Source organism: Octodon degus, unplaced genomic scaffold, assembly GCF_000260255.1.
Source record: "Octodon degus isolate 3935 unplaced genomic scaffold, OctDeg1.0 scaffold00007, whole genome shotgun sequence".
Taxonomy (NCBI): Eukaryota; Metazoa; Chordata; class Mammalia; order Rodentia; family Octodontidae; genus Octodon; species Octodon degus.
In genome coordinates, this window is record NW_004524583.1 from 29,331,588 (window position 1) to 29,351,419 (window position 19,832).

The 19,832-nt window shown below is 49.2% G+C and overlaps 1 protein-coding gene across 1 annotated transcript in view; it reads right to left on the minus strand.

Moving 5' to 3' along the window:
• Positions 1 to 209: 209 nt before the first annotated feature.
• Positions 210 to 19,832, minus strand: part of Map3k9 (mitogen-activated protein kinase kinase kinase 9) — a 79,277-nt gene continuing 59,654 nt past the window's right edge. Inside the window, exons 4-11 of the mRNA XM_004624838.2 lie at positions 16,644 to 16,792; positions 15,347 to 15,522; positions 12,828 to 13,068; positions 10,375 to 10,497; positions 8,981 to 9,140; positions 4,550 to 4,662; positions 2,787 to 3,590; positions 210 to 2,317 (exon numbers count right to left, since the gene is read on the minus strand). Coding sequence (XP_004624895.1) covers positions 1,839 to 2,317; positions 2,787 to 3,590; positions 4,550 to 4,662; positions 8,981 to 9,140; positions 10,375 to 10,497; positions 12,828 to 13,068; positions 15,347 to 15,522; positions 16,644 to 16,792 — 2,245 coding nt within the window. The 3' untranslated portion in view covers positions 210 to 1,838. The remainder of the gene's footprint in view (positions 2,318 to 2,786; positions 3,591 to 4,549; positions 4,663 to 8,980; positions 9,141 to 10,374; positions 10,498 to 12,827; positions 13,069 to 15,346; positions 15,523 to 16,643; positions 16,793 to 19,832) is intronic.

Genomic DNA, 19,832 nt, shown 5'->3' on the forward strand with positions numbered 1-19,832 from the left:
ATACATAGTTGCATTCTCTTAATGAATAGAATGATTTTTTCTAATGGTGTTTGTAAGTAGGATCACAAGTCTGCATCTTGTACAGCAATTAACCACTAAGAAGAATATATGCAGTGTATTATTTGTTGAAACTGTACTTTCGATTTGATTTGAAACTGTCTCATTGCTATATGTTTATCAATAAAACTTTGAAAAGAAAAAAAAAATCGTGGCCAATACTGGTAGGGGAGGAAGCACACGGAGTCATTCAACAAGAATGATGTCAAGACCAAGGTGACCTCTGCATCCTCCCAGAGAAGGGTATCTCATAGTAACTGAGCACAAGCAGTGACCAAAGCTGTCACTTCTGCAGTGGCACCACTGCCCCTACCCTGGCATCCCAGTAGCCAGGGCAGGGAACCTGCACACTGCCCTCCAAGGACACCAGAGAATGCTCCATGACTGAAGGCAGCACAAAGCATTCACAGTCTCAGGGGAAGACAGGCACGGCTGGGAGCTGTACCCCAGTGGATGATTACTGCCACACACACACCACAGCTCACACACAACAGGTGAGGCCTCAGACTAGTGGAAAGCGAAGAAAAACATGAGAAAGCTTTAGACAAGGCTCAACATTCAAATTCAAGAAAGAAACAGCAGGCCATTCAGGGATGGCCTTGATGTCACTCCAACCCAGCACGTGGTGTACAGCCTGGTGCCGGGCTGCGGTGCACATGCAGCTCCAGGCTCAGAACTCAGCAGCTGCTGCGTGTCTGTGGCTCACCAAGCACCTCAGAAACAGTGTCACTATCCTGCTGCCCACTTGCAGAAGGAGAACCAACGGCACCATGATACTTAAGGTGTCACGGTGCAGGCTGGGTGGAACCCGGCTGAGAAGGAATCCCCACAACTCCAACACCCACGGCCCAGACACCCCTCCCCTGTGCTATGCGGAGACATCTGCCAACTGACTCCAGAGGGAGAGGAAAACACACAAAGACCCAACAGCAAGACAGACAAACACCAAACCGGCAGCAGTGAGTGTGTCTTCCCACGGAGCCGTTCCTGGAGGAATACATTTGTGTGAGAGCCTAGCAAGACAGCGGTCCAACCCCAGGGGGAATGGGGGCCTTTGATAAGTGCTGGTTTCTACCCTTCATGGAGCTTTTCAAATGGGATGGAGGGATGCAGAGACTCCAGCACGCCCTTCCTCACAACCTATTTTTCCTAACTTTGCCCCTCTCCTCAGTTCTCACCATACCAGTTCCCCTTATCACCTGTGGGTGCAAATACATAGGCAGGGCATCTGGACTATACGTCACCAGTAACAAGCCCATCCACAAGAGGCCCCAAAGTAGCCACCTTGCCTTCAATCTTCCAGCTGACACAAAGGGACTCCAGACTTGTCCTACAGCAAACAAGATTTGGACTCACGAGTGTTGGGGGTAGGAGCAGTAGAATCAGCCCTAGAACTCCCAACACTGGCATGTGGGCAGCTTGGTCCCAGGGACAGCTCCGGGCACAGCCCGCTGGCTGAGAAGGAGCAGCAGATAGATTTGGCCAAGTGACCCTGTGGTGTCACCCTAAAGGCGAGGAAGACTCTGGAGGGTGGGGACATGCACACACCCGCCTCCCCTACACAGCCAGAGCTGACAGCCACAGCTCCTCCAGTGGGCACAGGGAAAAAGGCTCCATGGGCAGAAACCTCTGACGTGGCCCTGCTTCCACCCCTTCTGTCTTCAAAGTGCATTATCAGTGCAAGAAGTAGGGCTGGATCCCAGGGCCCGACCTGGGAAGGGCTGTGCCAGCCAGCTCCCTCCGCCTCCTGCCCCTTGCCCCCAACCCTTTTCACACTAAGGTCAGAACTCCTGCTGGATCTCATATGGGGTAGGCCTGTGTGCATGCAGCTCAGCTCTGCACAGCGGCACAGTGCTGTCCTGACTCTGCCCCTCGGCATCCAGGTCCAGCAGCGTCCGCTCAGCAGGGGGCGGCGGCCCCGCCTGCAAGGGGAGCAGGGCTGGGAGTCCAGGCCGCTCCTCCACAGTGCTGCTGCTGCTGGCGAAGCAGGAGTCCAGGTTGCTGGGTGTCTCCGTGCTGGAGCTGTTGGCTGGGGAGGCGCTGCGGGCATGGCTGGGGGACACAAACCACCAGGGGTCGAGCCGCTGCCGGTTGGCAGAAGGACGCGGCCGAGGCAGAAACTCCAGAGTCTTGGGCCTCTCCAAGGCAGAGTCCTGCTGGGCGCTCCAGCGCCTGGGTGTTGGGGGAAAGACCACGTTGGGGTCAGGGAGACGGGGAAATTCACCTGGGTCTCGGCTGGGACTGGGGGTTTTCAACATTCCTGGTTAAGGAGACAAAGGGAGACGTGAGGTGACAGCACACTATTTCCAGGTCAGATCCACACCGCTTCCTCTCCACCCTGTCAGCACCTGGGCACTTCAGATAGCACCAATCCAGAAGCACTTGCTGAGCACTTACTATGTGTCCTACAGTACACTAGCAGTTACTGGGGATACAGGTGTGAACTAGAGGCCAATGTTCTTAGGGTCCGTAACAGCAACAGGATATATGAAATGATATCAGAGATGAAACAACTTAAGGCAAACACTGGCAAAGATCCACAAGCCAGTCGCTTCTTTGTGAGTAAAATTTTACTGGTGCACACTGTAGATGTGCTCAAGGTCTGCGTTCCAACCACAGCCGCATAGCTGGGTGGCCTAAGCGAAACTGTGTGGTCCGCAGGGCCTGCACACACGCTCAGTCCCTGGAAGGCTGAGGGCAAGAAAAGACACGAAGAGGCCGAGACTTACCTGCTCCATGGCCGGGGCTCACCCCGTTGCTGGAGGGGCTCCTGCTGGCCAGCAGAGCTGCTGGCTTCAGGGCCCCATCAGAAGGAGTCCGACGATGGCCACTTGGTTGTGTGGGGGCAGTGAGGGTGACGTGGGTGGGAGTCAGGGACTGGTTGGGGTCTCGCTTGAAGCGCTCCACCCGGACATTGACCAGGGGGTTATGGGTGCAAGGAGTCCGCAGCGGGGCCTCCGCGGGGCTGACTGGCATCTCATATACCACAATCTCATCACTGTCTGAGCGCAGCAGCGAGCGTGTGGAGTTGCACTCAGAGATGGAGGAGAGAGAGAGCAGTGTCAGGGAGGCAGGGGGGTCTCCCAGCAAGAGTACAGGCTCTTCCTTCTTGAAGAGCTTGCGGGAGGGCGGGCTGGTGCTCCGGCGAGGACGGCTGGCCCTCTGAAAGAGACCCTCGCGCCTCTTCTTCTCCTCCCGGACTGCTGGCTCAGGCTCCTCTGGGGGAACCACAGGGCACCTGCCAGCTTCCAGCAAGTCAAAGCCAAGGCCTGTGGCTGCCAGGACAGCCCCGCAGCCGAGCAGAGCCACCTCACAGCGGCGGTGATGGGTACCGCTGCGCTTGAGGCTGTTGGTAGGTGTCAGCTGAGGGGTACTGGTGGCTGAGTTGACTGGGGTGGGATCCTCCTGGACCCCATCACCTGGGGGGCCGTCCCCATCCTCCCCGCGAGGAAACGGGATGCAGAGGTAGGACTGGTTGGGTGAGTGCTGTAGACGATTCTCTCCACTCTTTGGGCCTTCGCTGTCCTCATCCTCTGTGCAGGTAAGAGTACAAGAGAAATGAAGTGGAAACCAAAGCTCTACACTAGAACCTGGCCTGGCCCTCCAACTCATGGTCCCCTGCTTCAGTGTCAAGCTGGACCTTGAACCCATATGAGTACATCTCCCATGCTCCACAGTGACCAAATCAGAGAGGTCCATCTGTATTCCAGAGCCATTTCCCTGTTTGCACAGCTCTGTTTGGAGAAAAGGGAATATACTAATTCACCACTTCTTTCATAGGCAACCAATCCCTTTGCCCTTTGTTTTTTTTTTTTTTTTTTTTTTTTCTTTTTTTGGTAGTACAGGAACCCCAGGCCTTCCACGTGCTCAGCAAGTTTCTACCCCTGAGCTGCACCTCCAGCCCCACACAGCCCCCTCCAGCCTGTGAAGCACAGTATGAGTTTCTACAACAGTAGGCAGAACAGAAACACCTGATATTTCTATACCCTAAGATTAGAAAAGCTTTAGGATTCCGAGGATAATAGCCTAGCGGTGTGTCTCGAGATGAGTCTTGACCTACACGGGTACAGATCAGTTTATTACAGAGGTAAGAATACTCTGAGAGGGAGCCTGGAGAAGAACTCACCATATGGTACACAGCAAGTGACACTGGAAACTCCTGAGGACAAAGTTACAGTGTCTCTGGTCACCACCACCTCCTGCCCTCCCCCCATGTGGACTCCTCCCTCAATATATGAGGAAACCGACTCAGAAAAGGGAATCCTTACTTCCCGCTACACTGCCCTGAGGTCACTAGTACACACCACCCCTTGGAGAGGAAGCAGGGCAGGCTCCATGACCGCAGTGGGAAGAAACTCAATGGGACACAGGCAGAGCAGACTGGAGGACAGAGTGACAAGCCCCACAGGAGGTCTCTAGGGGCCCTACCGGGGCTTTAGGCTGGGTCAAGAAGTCCTTGTGGGGAGGGGGGAGAGCCAAGAACAACACTTACCCATCTCTGTAAGGCTGGTGAACCCTGGCAGGGCTGGGCTGCCCCTCGGGCCCTTCCCCAGGTTGGGGGCGCTGGATGACCACTGTCTGTAGCCATCGACCAGAGACTTGAGGCTGAAGAAGAAGAAACGAGACCGTTGGAACTGACTTCTTCCTTTACACTGCCTTCAAGGGGCCGAAGGAAAGGTACCCTCCTTGTGCACTGGTCATGTCAAAGAGCCCTGGGAAGCAGGCAGCGGCTCTCACTGAGCCCACCTGCTTTATAAACAGAAGTGCACGTGCGCTAGAGAAAGCAAAGCAGTGGCATGACTGCCCCTTCCGTGCCGCACACCTGAGCAGGTGCCAGCAGGCCAAAGGAAAGAGGAAGCAGGGCAGGCCCTGGCGGCTGGAGGCCTCCCGGGGCCTCCTCAGGAGGAGGCAGTGCATGCACAGATGCAGGACACGACCTGGTCACAGCACTACAAGTACCGCAACACAAGGCAAGCATGGGCCAGGTGCCTCTCGCACCATTTCTCAACTTCCTTCTAAACATCAGCATGCTCAGGCAGCTTTCAAAGCCATCCACTTTTCAAAAAGAAAAATCAGCCAACAAAACTGCACCAACCCTGTGCACGTTGGGAGAGACCTATGTGGGTAGCACAGGGCACTTGAGCCCTCGGTTGATCTGGTGATGAGGAGAAAGAGGAGAGCAGTTCCCACTCAAGTCCTTGCATCAGCTTATTTGGCAAGCCAGCAACTCTCCAAGGTTACTGGCTGGGCACCCTGCCAGTCCCTCACATTACAGAGTCAGGGGGCCATAAAGCACAGGTCTTTTCCCTAAAGAACAGTAGAAGGCAGCATTAAGGAATGTGTGCTCTGGTGGTTTTGAAGATACAGTTAGAACCAGAGGTGGGCAGCTCATTTTTTAATACTTAAAGATCCAGTCAGCTGAAATCCACACTCTCAGAGTCCCAGGCCACCAGAGGGTCAGCGAAGGGCCAGCTTTGTCCTTGACCTAAGAGTTCTGTGTTGGCGATGGCCAGAAACACAAAGTAAAGTGTACCCCAGCCTCTTACTGGTTTCAATCAAACTACTGAGCCTGAGAAACACATGGTGCTAAGCCCACAGCCTTCAGATAAGTTTACACCACTGGACCCAAGGAAAACCACCTGAGCAAGTCAAAACCAGTATTCAGGACTGAAGGATAAATGGTAGCATGTCTTCTCCATAAAACTAAGGATGCCAGGAGCATTCTGGCAATTGGAGTGGTCAGGGAAGTGAGTTACACTAACACAGGCATTTTCCCGATGTGCATGATGGTAGATGGAGAGAGAGAGAGAGAGAGAGAGAGAGAGAGAGAGAGAGAGAGAGAATACAGAACAATGGAAAAGCAACAAAGCAATGGAAGGCTGATTGTTATCAGTGCAGCTGGAGAGAGGGTGAAGATCTGACTCACCCCAAGTGGAAATGTGGAGATTCGGATGGGGTACTTAAGCCATTAGCTCGCTCACGTCTCTGAGGGGATCTTCAGTGAATAGAGAGAATCAGAAGGAGGTGATGGAGCGCACACCCAGCTCCCTGGCTGGCCTCAGCAATGCTGCCAGCCACCCTCCCCTTGTCCAGGCAGTCATGAGAGCCAGGTTTGGGCACTTCAAGGCTACGTTCTCCCAATCCAGGTAAGTCCCTGGGTGGCCACAGGATAACTACAGGTGGCCAGTAAACCCACAGTACCCAAGCTGTCTACAAGTGCGTATTTCCTGTTGAAGATGCAAAGTCACTTAGTGTTACTACACTCAAGATAGTTATTTGTCACTACATATTTTCTTCAGTCAACAGGCACTATAGTTAGAAACATTAAAACTCTCAAAAATTTCTGAAATCAAAAAGGTTTTTACTCAAGACTTCATAATAACTAAGAACAGAAAACTGATGCCACAAATTTTTTAATTGGTTCATAAGTTTGTGAGGAGAAATTTGTATGAGGAGGAAGAAAAGTACAAAATTGCTACTTCACAATGTGAAATAAAGTTAATTTACTATTAAGACAGAAACATCTTTAAATGAAACAGAACCTCAGGATAAATCCTGAGGGGACTTCACTGACCTTCTCAGACCCAAAAGCTACAACTCTTGTTGCATAGGTCCTGCTTTACCTTGGTCTTAACCATCCAGCAGAAAAGTATAAAAACGAAATATAAGAAGTAAAGCCATGCCATTATGTTGAGCTGTGGGGGACTCAGGTCAACAATTTCTGACATTGCCAGTGAAGTGGAAGACCCAATACTAGTATGGGCTACTGGACTCTTTTAGAATATTTTGCTGAGTTAACACACCTAAAATATTCAAGTAACGGAACTTAACAAAAAAGGGGATACAGATGAATGTCCATTTTATATCTGTGTATTCAAAGTGGTTAGGTTAGATATATAGTTACATTCTCTTAATGAATAGAGGGATTTGTTCTAATGGTGTTTGTGGATAGGATATCATGTCCGCATCTTGTACAGTAATTAACCACTAGGAAGAATGTATGCAATGTGTTAATTATTGAAACTGTCCTACCAATTTGGTTTGAAACTGTCTCATTGCTATTTGTTTCTCAATAAAATTATGGAAAAAAGAAAAAAGAAACAGAACAACAGAAATTATTGAGATCGAGAGCCCACCCAGTTAACTATCGGGAATTACAATGATGTCAGAAATACCATCGATTCAGGATGACCCCACTCAAGCCTCATCTAGCTGGGGCTCCCAGCACAAACCAGAGGCTCTGGGTCCTATACAACCTGGAAGAGCAGTGCACTTTGCTGTCTCCCAGCGATTCCACTACGGATGTCACACACAGTACAGACATGGCGCACATCTACCTGTGTAACTGCACCTACATTCCTACAAGTTTTTGTGCTATATTTTCATTTTCTTATTCAATTTTCCTTTTGTATTAGTACACATTTGTGGAGCAGAACGTCTCCGTTCTCCATGGGAAGCTGGTACATGAGCGTCACACATCTCCCACACCATCCCCTCTACTCCCCCGTCTCTGAGTGCCCTGCCCTTTGGCAAAAGATCCATCTCCCGACTTCTTATTATCCATCTTTTGTTTTGTTCTTTATTTATATTTTGAATTTCTAAAAGACACCAATCAATATTTAAGCTTATGTGTCTGATTTCTGGAACCAGTTTCAGAGATAATCTTTTATGAGGCAAACTGCTACTTTCCCCTTGAGCTCAAGTCTGACATGGGGAAGTAGATTTTGGACACTAAATCTTAGTATTTAAAACATTAGGGCCAGGGATATAGCTCAGTGGCAGAAGTCCCTTCCTGGCAAAGTCCTGAGTTTTTTCCCAGTACAAAACAAAGATTAACAAGGCAGTTACTGGTCCAAGGCACTCATAAGCCAGCAGTCAACCTTAGACACTCTCTAGAAAGTCACTAGAAAGGGTGAAAGGGATTACTGGCTAAGCTCACAGTGAGGACACTCAGGAAATGCTGTTTTAGAGTCTCACATCAAGAATAAGAAGCATAAACCGTGACGCGCACGCTTCTAATATCAAACAGCTGCATGCGAGGCAGGCAGAAGCATTCTGGCTAACATCTAGCCAGGCCTACCATGGGCTGCTAAGCTGTGCTCCCCACAGGGAGAAACTCAGCTAATCCTCACACGGACTCCACGAGACGGGTGCCCATGGGCTACCCGTACACTTGCACACTGGGCATGGGGAGCTGGGCTCAAGCCAGGCAGCTTGGTGTTAGCGCCCACGCTCTTATACATCGCGAATGCATGACTTCTCAAGAGTGGGACAGGAAAATCTGCCTCCTAGGCCTCCAGCCCACAGGGGAGGCCCAGCAGACCTCCATGCAGCTTCACCCACCCCCAGTGGCTCACATGTGCCCACGAGGCCACCAGGTGAGCCCACCCTGCAGGCTCCAGTGCCCATGGTGTTACATGCCCCATAAAGGATTCTGCCTTTCTTCTCTTTCCCCTGAAAGGACAGCTTACGGGGAAGAGCCAGGTATAAGGAAGACACTGAAGCCGAGCTACCCACGTTTCCTTAACTGCTTGGGCCTCTTGCTATCCGGGCAGACTACACTGGTGGGCTAAATCCTGCCCATCATCTGTTTGTGCAAAGTTGACTAGAATACAACCATACTCAGCTGCTAACGCACGACCTGAAGACTGTGGCTACTTAGAAGCTGAATGACTGTAACAGAACCTGAGCGATCACAAAGCCTAAAACATGTACTACCTGGCCCTTTAGAGAAGAAGCTTACTGATTTCTGTCCTAGGGAGTTCTCAAGAAACACGAGATTGGAAAAGGTCGCAGTAAAGACCAAGAAGCCTGTAATTTCTCAGCATTGAAACACACCACACAGAGAAAGGAATTCCACATCAGGTTTTTACAGGGGCAGCCATTTTCAAGTGAGAATGAACTCACACCACTTGGCTCTTACCCTTCATCTCCTGAGGGGAGCTCCTTCTGCCCAAGAGTCCCAGGCCCCCAGGTCCGGCCCTTCTTCTTTGGGACCCTCTTCTCCTCCTCCTCCTCCTCTCCTTCCTCTTTCGGGACCACTGAGCTCCGGCCCCAGGTTTTGCTGCTTTCACCTGGTGTCACTGAGAATAACAAAATTGGATAAGATCCAGGAAACAGCCGAACAGCCTCCAGAGTTAGCCCTTTCCCACCGAGCACACACATGCGCACACACAGGAGCAGCGGGGAGGTGAGATCACGTCAGAAACTCTGTGCCCTGGCAGACCATTCAGACATGCAATGGGTCCCCAGCCACCACTCACTTAGCTCTCTCCAAGTGCTAAACACAAACTCAAGCCAGGCAGATACAGAGTTCCAAACACAGCAGAATGAAAATGTTTGCTTTTTGGGCTAGAACTGAATGGCAGGGAATGAAGAAGTTAGTGGGGGAGAGGACGAGGAGTAAGGTAAACAGGAAGAACACAACTTTTAGAAAGGAAGACCTAAAAAGGAAGAAAACGAGGGGTTCAAAGCTATGGGAAAGCAAGTTCAGTGGAGAAAGGAGGGTCTGAACGGACACAGAGAAACCCAGGAGAGGCGGGAACGTTGCTGTGCAGAGCAAGAGCTGAGACCCACCGGCCTCAGGGCAAGCTTGTAGCAGAGACTAGTGAGGGCAATCAGTTACCAAAACAAAGAGAGTCGAGGGGACTGAGGCACCCTGGAGCTATGGAAGCTGCTGTCAGTTCAGGCAATGATGGCCACATGAGAAAGGGAACCCACTGATCTCATTGGAGTTTTCAAGGAAGGCCAGAAATTTACTATTCTCAAGTGAAATCCACTTTACACTGGGAAACTAATTTATATAGATGCATGTATACTCATCTCTTTTAAAGCAAATACTATGATACAAATAAAAGCAGTTCAGGTTTGACTCACTATAAAATATTCGTCAAGTTGTCTTAGTACCTGGACTTTGGAAAATCCCTTCCTTGAGAAGCACCAATAAAATAGAAAGTGATGAGGCCCCACGGGGAGCAGAGTGCACTGGTCCCCAGCCCGGCAAGCCAACCTGCATCCGTATCACATACCAGCCCCTAACTGCCCTATACCCGCTAAGGATCCTTCAGTACCCACAAACCCCTTTGCTGATATCTGACCAAGAGTAAAGAGCAGAGAAGGCGGGAGTAAAGTTAACAGAGATAGACGGGGTGGGGGACCATAGATTTGCGTACATATGTGCATGTATATACACATTGCTGAGGAGAGGTGGCAGAAGTTATGGATGGAGCAAGCCCGGACCAGTCGGTGGCTGGATAAAGCAGGGGACAGAGGCCCCTAGTGTGTTCTGGCCCCAACCAACTTGGGAAACAGCCTCACACTGGATGGCTCGAAGACGAGGAATGATGGTGGGACTTGCAGGGGGGCTGGAGTGGCTGCTGCTAAGACTCTTCCTTTTATCCACGGTGGGGGAGGCCTGCACCGTGAACTTGTGCTGGAAATCTGTTTGGAAAGAAGACAAACACATATATGAATTAGAATTACCATCATCGACTTTATTGAACAAATCTGACATCTGACAGGTCTAAAGGATAGGCCCAGATTCCTGAAAAGCTCTGTTCACCTGGGAAAGGTTCCATTTCAGAATTCTCTTTTCACCCAAAGGGACATGACAAGATGAGTGCATGAAACAATGAAAAAATTCATCATCCAAGTAAACATCATAAAGTCAGTCTTCACCCTACTACATAAACAATGTGGGGGAAACCCTCAACGAACACATTTTTTATCAGCCACCTCAAAGAAGCCATGCTGGACAGTGGCCCTATGTATGTAAGCCTATTTTGAAAAGCCTGTGAAAATTCCTCACATAGTAAAGACCTGTACACATAGAAATGAAAATCTGATGTCAATATTTATTCATGGGTTTTCCAGATCTCCATCTCCTAGAATGTATTCTTTATGTGTCTTCCAGGACATCTCTTTTAAACAGCTGCACAATGCATCTGTGGTCTTTACTAGAAACAATGGTGCCATACCAGATAAGAAAACAAGGTGAATTGAAATATATTTCTCACTTTCAAGTAGGGTATTTATGTAGTTTTGATATTGTATTGTTTTTACTATGGGGAGGTATCGTCACCTAAAAAATAAATTTTATTAGCAATTTTCAATTGGGATTTCCCACTAAAAATAAGAGACAGTCTTTTTTTTTTTTTTTTTTTTTGAGGAACTGGGGATTGAACTCAGACCCTTGCACTTGCCAGAGAAGCACTCACTCCACTGAGCCATCTCCCTGGCCCCAAGAGAGAGTCTGAAGCTCCTTCTTAAAAGGGGTCACTCAGTGCAGAGGAGCTCTGGCTGGGCTGGAGAGCCCTCCAAGGACACATGCTCACAGCCACCTGGAGGCACCTCCCACAGTGCAGCGAGCTGGTGAGCGAACACCTGGGCACCCTGTGCGATGGGGAAAGGAAGGTTTAGAACAGCCGCCCCGGGGACACAGCCAGAGACGCTGACACCACAGGCCACGCTCAAGAGATGGGGCTGGGGCACGATGAGGGCATCACACGTAATATGGAGTTAGCACACCGACGTCATGCACAAATTCATGAAAGCAATTGCTAGAGCAACTACACACTGACAACAGCTGTTCAGCTCATGCAGTCTTGACTTCCTGACTATTCTAGGAAATGTGACTTAAAATCCTGGTTCCGAGCCTCCTTTTCAGGGTCGAGGGCAGGGAGATAAATGCCACTCACCAAAGACAGCGGAGCAGGGTACCAAAGCTAACCCATGGCAGGAAAGCAGGGAGCCAAGAGAGGGAGCAAGGGCCCCAGAGCCCAGCATCAGAAACACAAAACTCACAGCTCTGAGTTTTGGAGAGTGTTTCATAAGACACATAACACACAACTGCTTGTCTGCACCCAGGTACCCCTGCTAGACTGGGATCGCCTGCACACAGGGTCTATATTTCCTATATTTGCATCCACAGAGCAGCACTCTATGGGCACAGGCTAGATGCCCAAGGGGAAAGACTCCATGCTATCTGAAAAGAAAATAATGCACAACAAGGAAACCGGCAAACATAGCCTTTGAGCACATTCTCAGAATTCCCTCATCTGCCTAAGGCGTAAAATCTTCCACAACTGTTCTTTTCTTCTGAGTTTTAAACTGCACTTTGTTACAGGAGCACAGTCCCTTTTTATTGAATCTTATTGTGCCCTCTTCCCTAAGTTCCTTACACTTCTAATAAGCCTGCTCTCCAGGGCCTTACAGACTCTGAACACAAAGAACATTTTTATCTCTATAAACACACACTTGAACCATCACCTCCCTCTATAGGCGTATTACATGCCACAAAGATTCTAATTCATAGTTTCACATTTCTCTGCATTTTTCCCAAAGGCTCTAAGTCCACAGATGCATTTCTGAAAGGTTATACATTAGATCCAACCTCGACTGCACTCAGAGAGCTAATTAGTCAAAGAAAGCTTAAGATGAGCTGCTGCGCAAAGCCAGGCTGCTCCCGTCTCTCACACACACCAGACAACCGCCTTGCAGGTCCCTTCTGCACTGGTGCCTACAGTGGTGGAGCCACCTGACTGGCAGCCTGGACCAGCCAGTCTTCGCTTCATGGTCTACATTCATTCTCACTCACTCTGCAGTTCTGGAATGGGGTGGATTTTGGCAAAACAGTCTTTCCACAGCACATGGGGCCCATTCCAACAGCTCCCATGAGGCCTCCTCGAGGGTCTCCAAGTTTAGTAGCAATTCCTACAATCCCCCCACACAGCTCCTGGCCTGGCCCCTGCTGCGCACCCGAGGCCACTGACCAGAGGGGAGGCTGATGCGGTTGCCATCTCTGAGCTTCAGCCGGCCCTTCCGGAACTTGCCCTTGCGTTTCTTCACCCTGGGCTTCTCCTGGCACAGCTGGTGGATGATGACGTTGAGCTCCCGCTCCAGGATATCAATCTCGCGCTCGGCCAGCTCCTGCTCCCGGCGCCGCAGCAGCTCCTCCTGGTTCTTCTGCTGGAGTGCAGCCCGGGTCAGCTCCTCCTCCCAGGTGCGGAGCTCCTGTGGGGTGGGCAGGTTCATCAGAGGGAAGAGGGGTCACTCGGCGCAGAGGAGCTCTGGCTGGGCTGGAGAACCCTGCGAGGAGTCATGCTCACAGCCGCCTGAAGGTGCCTCCCACAGTGCAGCAAGCTGGTGAGCGAGCACCTGGGCACCCTGTGCAGTGGGGAAAGGAAGGTGTAGAACAGCCGCCCCGGGGACACAGCCAGAGACGCTGACACCACAGGCCACGCTCAAGAGGCGTGGCTGGGGCGTGGTGAGGGCATCACACGTAATACAGAGTTAGCACACTGACATCATGGACCCACAACAGTTCATGAGAGCAAAGTATGGCCTTGTACACCACACGCTCCACAGTGCGGGCTGCTGTGAGAATGAGTCCGACCTTTGCTAAGACCAGGAGTGCCCTCCCAGGGGATGCTCCACGACCTTACAGCGGGTGCCTGGAGCCACAGGTAGTGCTGAAACCTACACACGCTGCACTTCTTCCTCTAATGCATGTCTACGAGCAAATTTATTTTAGAAATTAAAAATAGAGTTAAGCAACAATAAAAAATTATAAATAATTTCAGGTCCATAATAAAATCACCAGTGAGGCCGGGGAGATGGCTCAGTAGAATAAGCGCTTGCCTGGCAAGCGCAAGGGTCTGAGTTCAATCCCAGGTTCAGCCAAAATAAATAAATAAATAAATATAAAACCACCAGCACTGCTATTCTTGCACTTGAGACCATACTTAAGCAAAATAAGGGTTAAACATGAGCTCTGTAACACCATGGCAGTTGACCTGATACCTAAGACGTTACTAAATGACTAACAAGCAGCTCCCTGGGTCAGAGGGATGACAGACATCGGGGTGGGACCGTGCAAGATCCTACTACACTCTTCAGAATGCATGCAATTTAAAACTTCTGGAATTTTGCATTTAATATTTTTGGGTAGTTGACTATTGTTAACTGAAACTTGACAAATGAAACCATGGAAAGGAGATATCCCTGGAACTACTTACAACAAAATCCAATTTTCATTTTTCTGTGAACACATTTTTCTTACTGGTTTATATAATTTATAACTAATGATGATTTTTCAATCAAAGATAACCAAGAGTCAGTGATTAGCAATCTGAAGCAAGCTAGCCCCTCTATGAGTTCCAGAGGCTACAGCCGTGATGATACAACAGTTTCTCAAGATTGTTTCATTTAATATTCAGCACAGGTCTACCCAGCAGGGCCTCTAACAACTGTCATAAGTTCACCCCACTCTCCTGAAAAATATCCACTGACTTGCCAAAAGGTGCTATTTAGGATTCCTGTGTTCCATAAAACCACTTTGAACCAGTTCCAAAATTTATTTCTAAGCCATTGGGGTAGGAGAAGAGCAGCAACGTTGCAAGAACACAGGTTCTGGCATAGGAGGCCCACAGCCAGAGTCCTGCTTCCCCACTCACTGGCCCCGTAATGGGGAGAAACCACTGCGCCTCAGCCCTGAGATGGCAACAGTCACACCTCCAATATTTAATGGTGACGGAGCCACAAGACTCCTGGACAAAAGGACAAAAAGACCCCATCAGATGTTTCAAGTAAAAACAAAACAAAGTAAAACCAAACCCCTAGAAAACAACAAAGCCATGTAACATTTTAGCTACTATTACTGTTACATTGCTATTAACTCCCTAAATTCCTACAGTTCAGAGTGAGAAGCAAAAAAGAAAAAGAAAGAAAGAAATTACCAACTCCTGTGGCCATTCTTCAGCCTGGGCTGTGCCCTGCACCTACAGGAGGAGCTGCCTGTTACTGAGTGACTTTGCTGGCGTGCACAGCGATGCTGGTACTATCCAAGGAACGGCCGATGAAACACAAAGTCTAGCAGACCGAGACCCCCGTGAACGCCACACTGGTCTCAGCCTGGAGCTCTTTGGGGAAAAACACACAATTTCAGGTCCATGGCATGTCTAGTCCACAATCTGTTTCTGACTCTGATACCAAAAGACACTGGTGGGAGGTTCTGATAACTTTTCTAAATGTTGAAGTGGCCCTCCATGAAGTGAACTTTTCTCTAGAAGTCCACTATAGAACCAAAACCCCCGTCCAGAATCCTCTCGCATCTTCAGCCGACAGGCAAGACACCCCGCTGGCAGCTGCCTGCTGGTGCTCCTCTTCTGTGTGCACACTTAGTGGACACCAAGCGGGAAGTCTTGTGTCGAGATCACACTGTCAGACAGACTTAGTCGGCAGCCCTGCCCCCAGCGCACTGAGCCAACGCGGGCCTTTTTTTCTGTTTTACCTTTTCTTTGGCCCTGAGTTGGTCAAACATCTCTTGAATCTCATGCTTCCAGTCATCCTGTAGGCAGTGGAAGGAGTCCTTGGGCATTTCAAAGAAACCAGACTCCTCTATGGTAGTTAGCTGGTCCAGGATACTCGTGAAAGATGGCCGTAAGTGGGGGTCGGGATTCCAGCAGTCTGAAGGGGATACAGGAGGAAAGAGGAAGTGTGAATGGACAAAGCCAAATGGAAGAGCTGGGTTCTTCCCTGACCTCACTGACCAAGAAATTCTCCTTTCTCCTTCTAGAAACAGACTAGAATTTAGGTAATCCCAAGCAGAACTCAGGAAAGCTGAGTGAAGCTGGAAATCAAACTGCAGCAGAGCTGATGTTAATAAAATGTAAGGAAACCAAGCCCAAGAGCTTTCTATGTAAGGTAGCACACAAGTGACAGTGTCTGCACATGACTCACGTCTTGGCAAGGGGTAACTACAGCCCTCACTCTCCATGAATGTATGAGACAGCTTCTCCCCACCTCCCACAGCGGAACAATGAGAAGGCCAAGATAAACGCATTAGAGTAGAAAAAGCGAATTTCATCTAATTCCAGCACCACCACCAAGCAACGGGGCAGCCACTTACCCACTTAACTTGGCTCAGTCTTTCTTTTCTCCCTTACAGAACTGTAGGATCTGCCTAGACACTAAGAGTTCCTTTCCTCTGTTGTTCATGCCCTCCGAGGGTATGTAAGACCCTCAGAGATCCTGAAATAAGGCCTATCATACCTTATTTTGTGTTACCTAGTAAGATACCAAAGTAATGCACAGCAGGCCTTATGTACTAAGCTAACACTACAGTCATGGGAGTTAAGTCCCTTCTGCAATCTGCCACAGTGGGGTCCCACCACTGTTTTGTTTTGTTTTTTTAATTTATTTGGCACAGGGTCTTGCTATGCAGCTCGGACTTAGAGTGATCCTCCTGTTTTCAGCCTCCCCAGCACTCGTATCACAGGTGTGCGCCACCACTCCTGGTTTTGGTGGCCAGCACAGCATGCCTGGGACAGGGCCAGCGCAGCATGAGGTGCCAGGGATTGAACCCAGGTCCTTGTGCTTGCCAGGCAGAGACTTAGACCACTGAGCTATCTCCCCATCCACTGCCACTGTTTTGAAGGAGGTCTTTCATTTGCCCACAGGATTCCTCCTTGAGAGAGAAATACTTTTCTTTCTCTTTCTAAAACTGAGCTTATGAAAACTGGCTAACATCTACCAAGTGCTACAAAAAGATACACTGTCACCTGTTTTGTTCAAGAGGCTTCACTTACCTTCCATAAGCTTGGCAAAAGGTTCTGGGCATGTAGAAGGAATAGGAAGGGCAAGTTTGTTCATGGCCACTCCATAAGCCACCGCTAAGCCATCAATGCCTCGGAAGGGCACCTCCCCAGTCAGCAGCTCCCAAAGCAGCACCCCATAGCTAGGGAGGGGAAGAAGACAGACAGCATACAATAAACCAAAGGCAAAGCCTCAGGGAAAAAGCTTGCGAGGCTTTCCCAAGCAAATCGCAGTCCCCCTGACACAGGGAAATGAATAACATGGACACACAAATCTAACAGAAAATGAAGCCACACAGCCTACTAGTGAAAAGTAGAAGTTCCGGGGTCAAGCACACTCGGCTCAAAAGTGTGGTTCCACCAGCCCCCAGCCATGAGACCATGGGCAAAGGGCTGCATCCCTCAGAAAGGGTAACACAGGCCTCAGGTGAGAGCCTGGGGCACCCGCCCTACCTTTCAAGTCTACATAAAGAATTTGTCATGTCCTGTGAGTCACAGAAGGTGGACTACAAAGCTTACTGTAAGAATTATTCTATGAATTCACAAGGCCAGCATAAGAATCAGTCAGGACAAGAAACCATAAGGCTATGAGCTGTCAGAAGAATGGTGCTCGCACTTTCAACACCAACCTCAACTTTCTTATACTAGTCGTCGCTTCTGTGCAACCAGCTGCAAAGACCATTTTAATTTTAGAAAATATGCTCAGTATCTATTTGCTGTGATACCTTATCTGTACAGAGTGCTAAGGCACTCTCCAAACATTATCTAGAATCCCTACACCAAGGCTGGCAATAAACATTATCGCCACTTGGCAGATAAGAAAAGCAGGCCTTAGATTTAGCACACACATAAAGCCCACGGAGGACATCACCGTGGGCCCTGACCCAACTCACAATCCCTGCTTCTTAGGGTATCTTCTACCATTGCTACTTGGTAAATGCTAATTTACCTTTCAAGATCCAGCTCAAATATACGACCACATATTCATTTATTCATTTTAAACATCTACTAACCATTTACCAGGCATAAAGCTCAATGCCAGGGACTAAAACACAGGATTAAAGGCATAGATCTTATATGCAAACAGACTAGTGAGAAAGACAGAATAGACAACAGGTGGAAGCAAACTCATGAGTCACAATAAGAGATACCATGACACAAAGAGGACCGTCTAAAGCAAAGAAGGAGAGGAACAAGAGATGGCTCTTGAGCTACCACCCGTTGCTGAGTGAAGGAAGAGGCCCAGACCTCCAGACAGGGGGCAGCATGCACGGACAAGTTATCTAGACAGGCCTCTAGGTTAGTTCAAAAACAGGCAATCTAGAGCATGGATTTGCTTTAAAGGCCTCTCAAGTGAGTTGGCTTGGCTCCAAAGATAAGCAAAGTGTCACCCAGTGTGCCAGAGTCCACATGTGGGCCCTCCCTACAGCCTGGTCAGTCTCCCTGAACCGTGGTTGTACCCTCCTAAGACTTCCAGAGGTTATCATCTTCTTTATGTTGACAGGGGATGGAGAGCTGCAGGTCCTGACTTGTCTAGACAAGAACTTAAACTTTAGTAGGTGGCTAGATACCTTAAGAAGCTTTCTCTACTATCCCCTTGCTCAGATCCCATGCATTATAGCTACTTTGCCAGTCTGTGGATTCCTGAAGAACAGGCACAGTAGTTCTGAATCTTTACATTCCCATGGCTTACGCCCAGCTCCTGTGCACAGGAGACGTATACAGACACACGAGTGGGTAGGTACACGTGGGGATGTGTACATGGCCAGGAGGACACAGCTTGCCCTGGGTGGGTTACAGCACGCCTCACATGCCATCAAGAGTGGCACTACTGCTCTGGCTGCCCAAGCTTTACCTGAGTGACTTATCCAGACAGTGGTCACACTGGGCAGCTTCAACCAAGTGACCTCGCAGAGCTCTCAGGGGGCTGACCAGGTTCCCAGGCCAGAGCCATTCCCATCCTTAGTTGTCTCCTTTGGGAATCAACGCCCACCTCTGCCCTGGAGAATAGAAACTGAAGGTCTCAGACTTCCTGTGTCCCACCTAGCCACAGATGTCCAGCTCCTAAGCCCCAGTGACCTGGGAAGACAGCAGCTTCCAAGCCACAGACACGTCCCACTTATGTTCCTGGCATCCCTCTATGACATTTTTCCTTGAGCCCTGACTTCCGGCAGAGATGCCTTAGACCACTGGGAAGCGAGAAGAGTCTGAGATGCACTCTCTGCAGCTTTGCCCTCTGCTGGCTGCTTTATTTGCAGTCTGTTTTATTTAAAGTGTTCTGCAGCTAGAAGCGTGAGGCCTGCTGCTCGCCTACAGGGAAGGCCGCCTCAGGGAGACCAACAGATGTGCACTGCATCCCTGTGCCATCTCTTGCGGCCACCACCCTTGAGCAAGCAAGGTCACTTCTCCAAATCTGTTTTCTTGTCTGAACCAAAGACTGCAGAGCCTGCATCCTGGAACAGTGACACAGAATAAACAACAGCAGCCACTCCTCAAATGGAGAGGGTTCGTCTACGGCTGGTGAATGAAGGTGTGGTCTCCTCTGCAGGAACCCTGGAGAGTGGAAATGTCATGGGAGGGCCTCATACTGCCCAAAGAGCCTTGCTTAGGGACACCAACTTTAGAAAAACAGCCCTTCTGGATCTAACTAAACCACTGTGTTCTCCTGTGCCAAGGTCTCTTCAGGTTTTTTTTTTAATTTTTATTATTTAATATAGGGGGTTTTTTTGGTTTTTTGGGTTTTTTTGGGTGGGACCAGGGATTAAACTCAGACCCTTGCACTTGCCAAGGAAGCGCTTATTCCACTGAGCCATCTCCCCAGCCCCTGTTTTTATTTTTTTAAAAAGAATATAGGGGGTTTTTTTGGTTTTTTGGGTTTTTTTGGGTGGGACCAGGGATTGAACTCAGTTCCTTGCGCTTGCCAGGGAAGCGCTTATTCCACTGAGCCATCTCCCCGGCCCCAATCTATCTTAACTATTTTGAATATACAGATACAAAATGGTCCTTCATTTGTATCCCCCCACCTTTTTTTTTTTGTTTTGTCAGAGATGGGTATTCCATTGTCATTTAAATATTGTAGGTGTGTGAATTCAGCAAAATATTCCAATATAGTCCAGTAGTCCATAATAGTAGTGGGTTATGCATAGGACTGGCAATGTCAGAAGTTGTTGACTTGAGCCTTTT